Source organism: Phycodurus eques, chromosome 3, assembly GCF_024500275.1.
Source record: "Phycodurus eques isolate BA_2022a chromosome 3, UOR_Pequ_1.1, whole genome shotgun sequence".
Lineage (NCBI taxonomy): Eukaryota > Metazoa > Chordata > Actinopteri > Syngnathiformes > Syngnathidae > Phycodurus > Phycodurus eques.
Window position 1 is genome coordinate 7003154 of NC_084527.1, and position 16025 is coordinate 7019178.

A 16025-nucleotide genomic window follows, 5' to 3' on the forward strand; every position below is an offset into this window, starting at 1 on the left:
CTTGTGAAATGTACGAATAGATTGGATTACATAGGTGGCTGGACATGTAGAGGGATTGATTGAGCAATGTGTAGATAATTCGTAGATCGATATATAGATAGTACACGGATCGTGACTACACAGATGCGAAGGTAGAGCGATTCAGTATCGCGCTATACATCGATACAGAACATACATCGATACAGTTTGTATAGAATGAAGGTTTTATTAGCTGGCATCAATCTCTCAAATATCTAATGTCTGTATCTGTCTATCTATCTGATGTCGTGCTATGTACACATCTATTTTTTGTGTGTCAATCTTATAGATTGATCCATAACTTTTGTTTTCGTTCTATGGATACAGTACTACTTATCTACTGTATGCAGTTTGTCGATTTATACAGATACAGAATGTAGGTTGTACATAATGCAGCTGCAGTTCTGTACTTATATTGATCTGTAAATACAGTATGCAGGATGATATACATTTACAGTAGATATAGTGCATAGAGCAATAGATACAGTATGTAGATCGGTACATTGATGCAGTAAATTGAGATATGTTTAGTTGCAGTATCTAGAACAAGACAGATAGATATACGAATATAAATAGATGTATAGCTCTTATGAGAAAGAAGTATTGTAGTATGTATGTAGGTAGACACGATACAGTACTGTGACTGGACAGATTTATATTTCAGAGATTGCTGTGTAGAACATACATGATGACTTCAAAAATACATATTATATAAGGAATAAAATACATAAATTGAAAATTGACTGCACTAAACAAGAAAATCATTGTCCTCGCTGTTCTTTCATGAAGTGAAGCAGATTGAAATGTATATATTAATAATTTAGACGGTAAGAGATTTAAGTGTCTGTAAGAATGGAGTCATTCATTTTATGTCAAAGAGGCTCTGTGTGCCAGGAGACATCTCCACTCGGGTGCAGCAGCATGCAAAATGTGGTAAGATGCATGGAAACAAAATATATGCATATGAAAATATACGAAAGATGTTTTCCTATGGTCTGCGCATGCACATACAAGGGAGGGAGGGAGGTGGATGGGAGAGCTGTCTCATGTTGATCTAAAAACCACAGCTGTTGTGCATGTGTGTGCGCGTAATATTTAATACAGCTCCCGCGCTTGCATCATCCTCTTCGTCCTTCTCATCCTCATCCTAGTCATTCTGCAGCCATGTCGGACTCGGAGGACATGACGGAGTTCGCCAGCATCGTGGAGCGCATCGAGCGAGGCGAGGTGAGTATCGCGGCCGGCGATGGGAGCGCAGGCAGCGGCGTGACAAGTGTTCCGGCTGCCGGGCGCATGGAAAGCTTGACCGGTGCGGTTTATGTCACGTTGATATGATTTATGGTCATTTCAATCTGACACACGAAGTACCATGGGCTTCCCCTTGAACACGTCATATTTATAAGATTTATTGCCATTTTTTTTATTCTTCACCTGTGAAGGCTGGCAGGCTTCTGTACATTCTCACTGTACACTATTGAACATAATGGTGAGTCACATGCATGCAAAATATGATTACCGGTCACTTTGATAGGTACACCAAATGAGCTCCAGTACAAGAGATGCATCCAGATATGTCTTTTCAATGATAATTATTCGATGCATCCAGATATTCTGTCGTTTCAATGATAATTATTCATTTACCAATAGTATAGGTTTATTATGATTATGGGTGTGTCGAGTTGCACTGCATCGTACTGAGCTGTGCCTACTTTTCTGACGCTCTACTGTGTAGGAAAAAAAAAGTAGACATCATTGTCGACATCAAATCCATACAAGTACTGTACAGTCCATGTACATGTTTACAAGTAAAAAAAAAAATGTTGCTTTTAAATTGCATTACTTTGTTGCTAAATAAATGAATCACAATCCATACTAATAAAAAGTCAAATGTAAAAAATATGTTTCTGTATTAAAAACAATGAATGACTGAATGGAATTTTTATCACGCCCAGCCCACATGGTCTTATAAAGCACGAAATAAATAATCCAGCACCAGGATCAAAGTGCAATAAAAAGTCATGTAAAAAAACACTTCATTGTCTCTTTTCCCAAGCTTCAGAAATAAAATATGCAATTCCAAAAACATCAAACAGCCACTCATATTTTTCCTTATCTGACCAATAAAACATATCAGGGTTATATTGTATAGTATCATTAAACAGACAATCTCTTAGTTTACAATATGTCAGAAAATGATTCAAGTCACACATCTATCACAATCGATTAGCTTCAAGGATATTATTGAATCGACCGGTTTCAAAGGCCAGAGGGAGAATACTTCACCTCAACTGAGCAGCCAAGGATCTTTAGTGTCTTTGAAACATTTAATTTATGCATATTTATACTGCATCTGAAAAATATCATTAAAGTAAAAAAAAAAAAAAAAAATACCTTTTAAACACTGGAGGTTCTCTGTGTCTATCCCATGATGCCATGTGCTATAATTATTTCAGCATGTATTTCATATTACAATACTATGTAATCTTGGTACACTGGTCACTTCATTAGGTACACTTGTATGCTGGTGTACCTAATACAGTTCAATAAAAAAGAGATAATGCTCAGTTTTTATTTTTTTTTTATCATGTGGCCTCTCATGTAGCTAAATGCCACTATAAACTACAAGTACAATCATAAATACATTGCTAAATTAATAACTAGACACATTTTGAGACAATTTCTATATAAATGATCATTTGTCATCATCATCATCATCATAGCTCGTGAGTGTATTGTGCTCATTTTATTATTTTTAGATTTACATTTTTTAATGAATAGCCTAAAAATAGACCAGTGCAAGCACCACTCGTGGATACTGATATCAATTCTATTTAAAGATCAATTGTAGAGCAGCTCTTGTTTTTTTGCTGTCATTTGTGTTGGAGGCTTGACGTAAATGTGTCGAAGTGAGATGTGTGTGTGTGTGTGTTATTTCAGTAGTTCCACATTGCTGCAGGCAGAGTGCACACTCTTCTTGTGTATGTAGTGGTGCATGTGGTACACTTGGCAGCAGCTGTGCAGTGAGGCAGGGCAGGGCACCCAGTCACTGAGAGGTGTTTATGATCCTGGACGGAAGGAGGGTTTACAGTCTATTATCACTCTCATTCTCAGTTTTACATGCATGCATTTTGAGTGCACTATATAAAAAAAAAAAAAAACTCCCATGAGAAATAATAGAAGGAGTCTGTGCTAGGGTCAAACTGTGGCCCTCACAAACCCTGTAACATTGTACAGACATTGTTTTAAGTCATACATTGTCTTTATATTAACAAAGTCTAATTCCAGTGAAGATGTGACGTTGCGTAAAATGTAAATAAAAACAGAATACAATGATTTACAAATCATTTTGAGCCTATCTTCAATTCAAAATGGTCCATAATATAAAAAGATTCAGGGAATCTGGAGAAATCTCTGCACATAAGCGGCAAGGCCGAAAACCAACATTAAATGCCCGTGACCATCGATCCCTCAAGCGGAGCTGCATTAAAAACCGGCAGCATTGTGTGAAGGATATTGCCACGTGGGGGCAGGAACACTTCAGAAAACCTTTGTCAGTTGACACAGTTTGTCGCTACATCTATAAATGCAAATGAAAACTCTACCATGCAAAACGAAAGCCATATAACAACAACACCCAGAAACGCCGCAAGCTTCTTTGGGTCCAAACTCATCTGAGATGGACTGACGTAAAATGGAAACGTGTGTTGTGGTCTGACGATTCCACATTTAAAATTGTTTTTAGAAATCATGGATGTCGTTTCTTCCAAGCCAAAGAGGAAAAGGACCCTCTGGATTGTTATCAGTACAAATTAAAAAAAAAAATAGCATCTGTGATGGAATGGGGGTGTATTAGTGCTCATTGTATGGGTAACTTGCACATCTGTGAAGGCACTATTAATGCTCAAAGGTTTATACAGGTTTTGGAACAACATATGCTGCCATCCAAGCAATGTCTTTTTCAGGGACATCCCTGCTGATTTTAGCTAGACAATGTCCAGCCACATTCTGCATGTGTTACAACAGCGTGGCTTCATAGTAAAAGAGTGTGAGTACAAGACAGGCCTGCCAGCAGTTTAGGCCTGTTTCCTTCCCATGTAAAATGTGTGGCTCATTATGAAGCGCAAAATACGTCAACGGAGACCCTGGACTGTTGAGCAACTGAAGTTGCGCATCAAGCAAGAATGAGAAAGAATTCCACCTCAGTTCCCAAACACTTATTGAGTGTTGCTAAAAGGAAAAGGAGATGTCACACAGTGGTAAACATGCCCCTGTCCCAGCTTTTTTGGAATATGTTGCAGGCATCAAATTCTAAATTAGTGCATATTTACAATAATAAAAAAAACTGAATCAATTTGATCATTAAATATCTGGTCTTAGTAGTGTAATCATTTGAATATAGGTTGAAAAGGATTTGCAAATGATTGTACAGTATTCTGTTTGTATTTACGTTTTACACAACATCCCAGCTTCATTGGACTTGGGATAAGTAAAAAAGGTGTTAAGCACTTTAAAAAACAAAAGTTAAGCGCTGTAAAATGTAACGCTACGGTAGTCACGCAAACTATAACCACAATAATTAACAACAATGCTTAATTAACACCTGTGGAAGTAGCACGCAAAGCTAAGCATTATTTAACATATTTCACACAGTTTTTGCACTGATCCAATTGGCTGGTGTACCTAATGAGGTCTCCTGTGACCATGCCAGGTCAACCATTATCTTGTTAACATTAGATATTAGCTCTCCCCTCTCTCCCTTCAAACTCAGTTCAAACACGCTCAATCGTGGTGTCAATAAACTTGTCATCTTACTATTCAGCGTATAAGACCCGTCGGACTCCATTTAAAAAAAAAAAAAAAAAAAAAATGTTACGCTAAATCATGTTCATTTGACAGTAAAAAAAAAAACCAAACAAAATTGTTGGATTGATGAACCGGCTGATTAAGTTTACGAGATGCTCTTGAAAGCAACAGTGGTTCCCATGGAGATATCCCCCTCCTCTTTCTTCTCACCCCCCTCCCCCACGCGTGCTGCCTTCACTGCCGCAGTGAGTGTGGGGTACTTATGCTGCTGCTGAATCACCGGCTCTACTCTTTCAGCTGCGTCACGAAAAGTTCACACGGCTTTTTTTTTAATTTATTTTTTTTGTACTCTGCATCAGCTGCCATCCGCGCACACACGTCGTCTGTGTTAGGACACCAAGAAAACCTTTATTTTATCTTTTAAATTAACGTGTGAAGTGAAATTTCCCCCTTCTTCATCATGACTGCGGAGTTGCAGCCAAGTAGCACACACGCGGTAAGTTGTTGGGGGGGCAAAAAAAGTTTGAAACATTTGCTGAGGCGGTACGTTAAAATTGTCCTTTTCACGCCACAAAACTCTTAAACTCTAACTCGCATTCGAGCTGTCGCGTCTTTAAATTTTCATTTTTTTTTTTTTTTTTTTTTAAACGACAACTAGCCGCTTCACTCGTAAACGTGAGCAACTTACACTTGATACACACGCGTTTTTTTATTTTTATTTTTTGTCCATATTTAGCCGGTGGACTTAATCCTACCTTATGTAATGTGTGAGAACCACGCTAAAGACACACTATGTAGATCGGGGAGTTAAATTGTCACACTTGCGCAAGTGTGCTTCTCGCTTGCCAATATGGTCGCACCTATGTGATAGAAACGTTTCTGAAATTGTATTAAAAAAATAAATAAATAAATAAATACATATATATATATATATATATATATATATATATATATATATATGCTTTGCAATTATTAATCTAATGAGCATCCCCATACTTGGAGAAAGTTGTTTGTATGCTTTGTGGTGGAAAATTGTGTTTAAAAAAAATACAATAAATAAAAAAAATCCCTGATAGACTGGTTAAAAAAAAGTCTGGACTATATGAAGGGAAATTGGGCAAAAAAAAACAACAACAGTACTTTATGGAGTAAAATCATGCAAAATGTCCCTGATAAACTGGGTCTCTACTGTATTGAGCTGTATGGAGGGATATTGGGTAAAAAAGGCTTCTATATTGAGATAGTTGGGTTATAAAAAGTTTGTACTATGTGGTTGAAATCAAGGTAAAAAGGATGTGCTCTATTGGTGGAAATTCTGACAAAGGATCTGTAGGACATGGAGAAAATTGGGTTAAAAACAGATTGAATGGGGGAAATCTATATAGAATACAATTAAAAAGAAAGTATTCACTCTATGGTTGAAAACTGGGCAAAATGTTTGACCTATTTGATGGAGAGTTGGTAAAATTGATTTAGATTTGATTGATTTTCTGAATTTGATTTCATATGGACTTCACAGGTTCCCATCAAGAACATCGAGCGGGAGCTGATCTGCCCAATTTGCAAGGAGCTCTTCACGCACCCGCTCATCCTGCCCTGCCAGCACAGCGTGTGTCACAAATGCGTCCGGGAGCTTCTCATGCTTAACTATGACGACTCCTTGGACGGTGGGTCAGAATGCTCGTTGCCGGGCAGCCCCAGGTCCCGCGTACCCTCGCCGTCCATGGAGAGGCTGGACAAGCTGGTGCGATCAGGTCAGTGTGAGGAGAGAGACTTTTTTTTGTTTTTTTGATGGCACAGGGGTGATGTATTGATCTGGGTTAGTGAGATGACATACGGTGGAACCTCCGAAGTCACACATACTGTACGGTGAGTTTGAATTTTGCCCATATAAATAATGTCGTTCAACCAGTTCTAGGGTCAAAGTGGAACTTTTATTATATCTAGGCAATGTCATACAAGTGTAAAAAATAAACACTGTCTTGGCTTTAAAGGTGCAGGCGTAATGCGAAGGTGGTTGGGTGTTGCATATGTGCGTCGTGGTTCACATTTTGCTCCAAATTCTTAATTTTCATAAGAGTAAAAAAATAAATTAACCACGAGGAATTTCATTTTGCAAACACAAAATACTTGGTCATAAATTTGATGGCGAAGGCCTGATAAGAAGGTAATTTCCGTTGCTAATTCAAACGTTAACCACCATTAATATTACCATGTAAGGCTAGGTAATGGGAAGTAGTGTTACGCTCAAAGTAGTGTAACATAAGTTAATGTAACGATGTAGGTCGTGTGACACAAAGTGACTGAGCTTAAAAAAAAAACCCAAAAAACTTAAATCATAGTCATGCAAAGAAACGCAAGTAACACAACTTAAAGTAGCATAACTTGCTTGCACAATATAAAGTAATACAAAGAAACTTAACATATGGTAACAGTGAGTGATGCAAAGTAGCGTGACAAGGTCACAAAGGTAGGTCTTTTGATGCACAAATGTAATTTAAAATGATGCGAGATAACTTAAACATGACGTAATACAAAGTAATGTAAAGTAGCGTAATGTAATGTTGCATGACTTAAACATGAAGAATACAAAGTAACGCGAAATCGCTTGAAGTAATGTAACAAGTTACAATGTTAAGTAATCCAAAATAATGTAAAATAGCTTAAAATAATGTAAAGTCACAAAAAGTAATGTGAAGGTAAAATAACTCAATCTAAAGTAAAGCTAAGTAACAAAGTTAGGGGGCAAACTCGGATCGTGTGTCTGCTTATGTCATGTGGCTTCCTTTGTTTTTTTTTTAAAATTCTCTCACCTCCTTCCCCTTGTTCACTCTGCTCGTTCTTCGCAATTAAGTGTTGCGAAAAGAGAAAAGCAAACATGAATCTTCGGATGCTGGCTAAACTAGTCGCGGTTCGGTCTCTGCTGTTTTGTGGGACTTTGGGGGCATGCTTTGCTACAAAATGTGGGTCAAATTCCCAAGTGTTGCTGGAGTGTACAAGGAGCAAGACAAAGGGGCTAGCTCAAATTGGGGCAAAGCGTTGTTGTCTCTCCCTCCTCCCTCTTGTCCTACATTAATGAACACAAATGATTTAATGACAATGTGTCACACGTGCCTTTCTTGCGCTAATCCTGCCCATTTTCTCAAGTAGGAGTCACCTTTTATGATTTATCTCTGCTTAAGCTTTGACAAGCTCAAACGTGAAGCGTCACTACTGTCTGTTTTTAAGGAAGGTGGGGGTGTCGAATAACCCCTTAATCATCAAAAACAGGCGAGTGAACAAAGACTTGTGCATCATTAACTTGTCACAGCAGTGTTAGGTTCCCTAATGAAGTTGGCTTGAGCAGGCCAATGTACAAGCCTTTAAACAGTATCTGCAGGGACATACTAGGTTGTACTATTTCTCGTCAGCTGCGATTCCAAGTGAGTAGATGGCGATACCATAGAGGTGACCGTAAACCACAGCTGGTTGCTCATTGGTCAAGCCAATTTGTCATCATTTGGGGATACGCCGCTCAAAGTGACAGAAGTTAACACATACTTATACCTCTCAGGCTCCGCTTTGCTGCAGCGGTGGAGTGTAACACTATCAGAGCCAGCTACAAGTGGTCGCTATGGCAATGAGAGGTCAGGGGCATAAAAGAGTATTAAAAAAAAAAAAAAAAACTCTCACTTTGGGAACATTATTCACCCTGACACTCCAACGCAAGCTGAATGAGTTTATTATATCCAGTATGTGTTGACACAAGAAACCAAAACCTCCACTTTTGAATAAGCAAATTTCTCAGCAGGCTGAAAGCCCCTCTATGCGCTAGGACATCTCCCCTATATTTCAACTGTGAGCAAGTGCGTTCAGCTACAGCATTACACGGCTGTAAACATTCTACCGGGGATTATAAAACACCTCGTTCTGTACCTTTTTAATAAGATGGTCACAAAAGCCCGCAGTCCATCTTGTCGTTTAAGGGCGAGAACTTATGAGCTCGTTACCTCTCCGAAAGAACAAGACGCCCACCGCCACTCGGATGGTCGGTTGCCATGGCGACACAGTCTGCCCCGTAAGGAATGAATAAGGGATTAGTGGAAGCCGAAGAATGGAAGGGGACCTGCTGGCTGTTTATTTATCATCCGTGTGCAACTAGGACAGGGCTTGCTGCGACGTGAGTGGATAAAGAAACGCTCCTTGTCGTCTATGTGCCATCACAATCTCACGGCGAAAGATGACCAACACTGCACACTGCAAGCTAGGGTTGGGCCATGAATCGATTTTGTTTAATTTGAATTTATTCGTCAATTATCTTTTATTTTTTTTTTCTTGAATTATTTTTGGGCATTTATTTATTTATTTAAAAGTTAAAAGCATGTCCTCGCTGCCGTCTACAACAGGGTACCGTAGAAAGATGGTTGTTTTTTCCAAAAAAAAAAAAAAAAAAAAAAAAGAAAAAATGTTAGGGCGGAACAATCCCTCTTAACACAACGCACTCCACAGGATCATCGCTCAGGATAATCTTTGGACGTCTGATAATTCACCAGGAAGCGAAAATGCTCAAATTTCGCCCGAATGTTGTGTGTGTGTATATATGTGTCGCTGAATTTAGGGAAGCCATCTTAAAACATGATATTAACAGCACTGGTGTAATGCATTTTTTGTATTGAAGTTATTCTTGTTTCGCATGGACTTGTGTTCAAGGTGCACTCAGTGGACACTTCCTTAGGTACACGTGTATCTACTAATGACATCATCCTAGTTTGGCCGTTTCGATCCAGCTTTGGATTCTTCAAGTGTACCCTATTGAAGTGTCCTGTGAGTACTGTATATATGTGCGCCCAGAAAGTATTCAGAGTTTCACTTTTTCCACATTTTATGGAAGTTGTATTTCAAAATGGAATACATTTTATGTCCTCAAAATTCCACTCCCCATAATGACAACATTTTGTTTTTGTTTTTTGTTGTTTTTTTTTTTTTTTTTTTTTTAATTTTTTTTAAATGTTCAAAAATTTTTTAAATGTTCAAAATGAATTCAGAATTTAAAAAGCAAGAAATCACATGTCCATAAGTATTCAGAGCATTTGCGCAATCCTTGTTTATGCACCAACGGCAGCAATTACAGCCTCAAGTTGTTGTTTTTTTTAATTATGCCAATCACGCCACAAGCCTGGCACACCTATCTTTGGGCTGTCTTGTCCATTCCTCTTCACAGCACCTTAAACTCAATCCGGTTGGCTCGGGAACGTCTGTGTACAGCCATTTTCAAAATGAATCTGTTCAATTTTCGAATAAATCTGTAACATAACAAAATATGGAAAAAGTGAAGTGCTGTGAATACGTTACGTTTGCGATGTACTGTACGTGCAAGTACTCTCTATGCTTGGTACTCACAGTGTTCAATCATGTTTTTGTTTTTTTTGTATTCCAATCAGCTACATGACACTCATGTTTATTAACCACTTACTTATCACTGACTGTTTTCATGATGAGTCACACACATTTGTGTGTTTCATATTTTATTGTCACCTTTTTGTTGATTGCTTGCAGCCACAGTGCGAAGGTCGCTCGGAAGTCGAGGTAGACGCGGCCTCCGGCTGTTGAGTAGCTGTAGTAGTGAGTACAGTGCCGCCAGTGGACCCTCCTTGTGAAACCCTAGCTTGAGTGCTACTTCTCCGCTAGACCCCACCCTTTTTCTTCTTCTTTTTTTTTTTTTTTAGCCTTGTCCGCACTACCCAAGCACAACTGCAAGCTCACACTAGATAGGAGTTAAAGAAGTTAGTTTAGCCTGTTGCTGTGCTTAAGCTCTGGGCCCTACAGTATTATACTCCAACTCCACTTTCTGACCTTTACTGCCGTAGCCCTTAAAATTTGTCTCATTACCGCAAAATAGTTGTTGTTTTTTTTAGCATGTCCTGTTAATGACGACTGGGTTCAAAACGTGGTCTTCACAATTTCCCGCTGGAGTATTTTGAAGTGGACAACCGACCACTCCAAACTTAGGTGAACCGGTACTGTGCAGTGGAAAAGTGGTGGTAGCTACTGTAGTAAGTTACATATCATCAATGTCCAATGAAAAACTAAAAAAAAAACACACTCTCCATTTCAGATACAAAGACAAAAAAATCCACAAAACCGATAGAGATAAGATGGGATCTTCTGTTTCAGATGTTTTAAGGCTACACATGGCGTGTAATGAACTACTTTACTACTGCATAAGTGCAGGTTAATTATAGACTACGCCGCGTGATGAAGAAATTCAGGTTATGTTGCTGCCGTAGGCACAGAACTAAACCAGGACCCCCCCTGTACATGTTTTTTTCTTTGGACAGCAAAAGAGAGAACATAAATATATCAGCAAACAAACAAGCACAAGAAATACAGGTGTTTAATAACGCTGAAGAAGAATGCCAAGCTCATAAATTTGAAGTCATTAGTGATGGTTGCTCATATTTCGCTCCAGTTCTGTATGTGGCGATATTGCATTACAAAGCGGTTGACAACTGCCAAGCAGGTGAATGAGAAGAAGCCATTCAAACCTCTGTGGGTAGGCTGATTTAAACTAAACCGTTTGTGATCAGGTTCAAACATTTGTGACAATCTGTTAATGGGTTCAATGCTAACATCTATCTATCCTACTATTTACTCAGTCAAACTGAATGACATGAAAAATCTCACTAAAGCAACAACAGCTAGTTTGTGTTGAAAGAGAGGAGCCTGACTCTTACACACCAACGCCGTTTGGGCATGCAAAGATTCTTCCTCTTATTGACATCGGTGCCCTCAGGGCCTTCTGCTCGCTCTACTTACCGTCACCCGGGAGGCACCTCATGGCATTAAATACACAAAACCAGCTGCTAATCATTTAGCGCTTGCTGAGGAAGAATTGTCCCTGTGAGCCAAACAAAACAGAAAACAAGGCAAGCGTTTGTCTGTGCGATGGAGCTGCCAATATTTGATTGCGCTTTGGACCCTGGTGAGCATTCTTCTTTGGATGGTTTTATTTTCTTTTGATCAGAATAAAATAATAGGCCCCAGAGCTTTAAAAAAAAAAAAAAAAAAAAAAAATCCCACCGTAATTATCAAACTTAAATGTTTTTTTATTTATTGCCGTCATCCCTAACTTTTTGTGAGAAGAGAAACCACAGGATGTTAGCATGGAAAATAGGAGTTCAGAACATTCTAAGATTCTCCCATCCCTTTGACACCGACAACATTATGTCCGTCTTGGTTTTTATTGACTGACACGTTGTTAGAAAACATCAGAATCATCCCTCAGATTTTACAAGAAGCACTGTCGCTGCAGGGTAAGGTCACTTGTCGTATGGAAGCCACATCATGCCGATCATAGTGCGTTTGTCATGATCAGGGGTTGCGCACTCTCAGCCGCATTTGCCCGGAGGTTTCAAACTGTCATGCTTCGCCATCTTGCTCAGTGTTCACGTGCACAGCATATATGCACACCCAACATACTGTAGTTCACACATTTGTCGCTCTTCCCGCTGCCTCACCCCTGCCTTTGTCCTCTCCACAGTGTTTGTTTTCCTCACCTGAGGAGTGTTTGATTGAATTTTCAGGTCCTCGGAAAAGAAGCGGAAATACTGAGATAAATCCAGCACTCCTCACTTCTCCTGTGCCCCAAAAACGTGAAGCAATATTCTTGTCAATGTTTTTGTTTTTTATTTTTTTTGTTTGCTTGCTGAGCTGTCACTTCAGTTTGCTGGCTTTGAGTGTGTTCACAGTGTGTTTTTTGCGTCCGCCTTCTGCTTTTGTGTCCGTGATGTTTATGGACCTCACTTGTTAGGATGCTGCTGCATCGGTAACAAGCACAGTAATTGTGGATTTAAAAAAACAACCACCACCTAACTCTTAAAAGCTTTAGGAGGACTTGTCTTTAGGAGGACTTGTCTTGTGAATGTGGAAATACACTGTGTTGATGTGCCAACTGGAAAAATAATAAATACAATGGCAATCCTTTCGTTGCACTATTTGACTTCCAACCTTTCCAATAAGAAATACAGGAAATGGAAATTTGTTGCCACTCTAAAACCTGTTCCTATACAGGAAATGTTTAAGTAACAAGTCAACATATAGTTACAGTAAATGTTGAATTGTTACTGAAACATTGTCTTGACAATGGAGCTGAAATAGGAAAGTGTTTGCAAAACAAATTCTTCCATAGGAAATAATGGAAGTGAAAATAATTTGTTGCCATGATAAAAGCTTTATTAACTGTACAAGCGATGTTAACATTTGTAACTAACTGAGCTGAAGTCTCTTGAGATTTTGGTGAACTCAGAATTTGATCACTTTTGGCACTTTCACTGCATTTAATGTCATTCAAACACTGAATGTCCCCTGGTCCAGCTCACTATCTGCACTTATTGTCAAAAACTTGTGAATGTTGAATGACTTGCACTGTTTAAAAAAAAAAAGTCCCCATTTCCTTCCCCCCACATGACTGCTTGTCGTCATTCTCCCAAATGAGCCACAGTGCTCCTAAAATGGTTCCTTCTCCCGGAGCCGTGAGTGACAGCTGCTTGATATGATTCATTGTGTTGTGCTTCTGTTAAACGCATCCACGTCTGTGACGAGTAGTAGTCAATATTGTCATTGTGGATGTGTAAAGCACAGCGTGAGGAGACTGTGCTGAGGCCCTATTTGTGATCATAATACTGTTATGGGTATTTTTGACCAACTGCGATCTAGAATGACGTTGATTATTGTGAGTGAACTATATTATCTGTGACAGTCTAGGCTTTTATTTGCATTCAAATGCATGTTGAATAATATTCAAACAATATTATACGTAGATTTTTCTCATTATTTCTTGATACATTGAATTGTAATATGCCGTAGGAAAGAGGAGTTTCAAACTTTAAAAAAAAAAAAAAAAGACTATTATGAAGTAATGCAGATAAACCTCTGTGAGGACAACATTGTGGAGTGTCTGGGAGTCTAACACGAATTGTCGTTAAAGACGCAGACTCCACATGACATTAGTTCATCCTTATAATGTGTAAGGAAGTAGCTCAGAACGTGACTTTTCCCTCCTTTTTTTTCCCCCCTGATGGCAAAAGGCATGCATTTATTTGTCTTGAGTGGGAGGTGTGGCACTATTTGAGGACAAACGCTATTCACATGTAGGGCCTCAGACAAGATTCCAAACAGGACACTAAGGCTGGGAGTGCAAAGCTTCACATGATGTTTGCTCACTCTACATTTCCACCCCCCCAGGCTCCATCTCATCCCCGGGTTGGCGCAGAGGATCCGTGACACCCCGGGTCACCACCATCGCGTGCCCAGGCTGCCAGCACGACATCGACCTGGGCGAGCGCGGTATCAGCATGCTTTTCCGCAACTTCACTCTGGAGAGCATCGTGGAGCGCTACCGGCAGGCCGCCCGCGCCGCCGTCGCCATCATGTGCAACATCTGCAAGCCGCTGCAGCAGCAGGAAGCCACCAAGAGCTGCATGGACTGCAAGGCCAGCTACTGTAACGAGTGCTTCAAGATGCACCACCCCTGGGGCACGCCCAAGGCCCAGCACGAGTACGTGGGGCCCACCACCAACTTCAGGCCCAAGGCAAGTATCGCCAAATACTTTCACACGCTACAGGTACAGTGAACCCCTGCCTATCGCAAGGTTAGCTATTCACAATTCGCTTTTTTTCCGTAGAAGTTGTATTTGGCTATTTGCTGAGAAAAATGCACCAATTTACATTTTTTTGTGATCTGTAGATGGCGATGACTGACTGAATGGGTGGGTAATTTCTGCATGTACATTTAATATTATTTTTGTAATTTTTGATTTATTGATTTATTTATTTTTTAAATTAAATGCAATTCTCTAACAATTTTGTTCATTTGTTTTCTTTTTAGAAATATTGTTTAAATTATTTATAACGGGTTTTCTTTTAAATTGCCTTTATTTTATTTTTTTGCAATAAAAGTTTTCTTTTTTCTTTTTATATTTATTTTACTTTATTAATTGTAATTCTATTTGAATTAGGTTTTTTAAATTGTTATTACAATCAACGTTTTACTCATTACACTCTCTTATTGACATTTTTCTGTGTTTGAATTTTTTAAAATGGTTATTTCTTCTTGTTTCTCCTACATTTTCTACAAAAGGCATCTTAGATGCAACAATTCACTTCTCTTTTTGGTGTTTGTTGAATGCTGAATTCAGTTTCTATTTTAAGATGCGGCTCAGGATCAGGAAACACTTCTCGATGCTTTCTGGAAGTCTTGGGCTTATTCCTTTTTCACTTCAACTTCTTTTTAATATATATAACTTTTGCAACCTGTTGTCTTATGTCACAGGTGCTGATGTGTCCCGAGCACGAGATGGAAAAGGTGAACATGTACTGCGAGGTGTGCCGGCGGCCTGTGTGCCACCTGTGCAAGTTGGGAGGCACCCACGCCAACCACAAGGTCACGTCCATGAGCAACGCCTACAAGATTCTCAAGGTACGGACCACGCACGAGGCTTGGTGCATAAGCACAACAGTCTTTCTTTTCAGTGCGGTTAGCATCACTTCAAAGAATTTGATAAAAGAACCTGGAGAACTAGTTTAGTAGTTTAACACCAGGGGTGGAGAACAGACAGCCTGTGGGCCATACATAGTATTACCCAAACAATGCGCTTTAAACACACAAACTGATTTATAAAAAAAATAAATAAAAAAAAAAAAACAATCACATATAAAAAATCTGTGATATAATGGGGGTGTGAATGATGTAGCTGGGGAACACAGAACTGCACAGCGCTTTGAACACAAAATGAGTTTAGACTTGTCATCGGCGCAAAATCTGTGTGAAATTCAATCGGCTGATTGCCAGCGTGTTGATATTGGATGCAAGCGTTTGTCCCCCATGACATTTTGTCTATTGTGTTGTCAAACTGTGGATAAGGCGTATCATTTGGGGCCGCTTCAGGTTTCGGTCGCCGGGAGCAGTAATGCAGCGTCATGTCAATGTGTACCTTGTTGTATTGTATGGGTGTACCCAATCAAGTGTCTAGCTATATAGGCCACCTGAAAATCGCTGTACCATCTTTATCTGTCCTCCCACAGGAGAAGCTGGCCAAGAGTATCCATTACCTCATCAGCAAAGAGGAGCAAGTCAGGACTCAGATTACTGGACTGGAGCAGCTCATCAGTCAGACAGAGGTACACAAATTCAAACAGCCCACAACAACCTAGGAAGATGGTTAAGT

The 16025-nt window shown here is 39.4% G+C and overlaps 1 protein-coding gene across 1 annotated transcript in view; it reads left to right on the forward strand.

The window, feature by feature from the left end:
* The first annotated feature begins 1085 nt into the window (after positions 1-1085).
* Positions 1086-16025, forward strand: part of trim36 (tripartite motif containing 36) — a 30364-nt gene continuing 15424 nt past the window's right edge. Inside the window, 5 exon segments of the mRNA XM_061671859.1 lie at positions 1086-1245; positions 6341-6575; positions 14044-14390; positions 15131-15277; positions 15883-15978. Coding sequence (XP_061527843.1) covers positions 1183-1245; positions 6341-6575; positions 14044-14390; positions 15131-15277; positions 15883-15978 — 888 coding nt within the window. The 5' untranslated portion in view covers positions 1086-1182.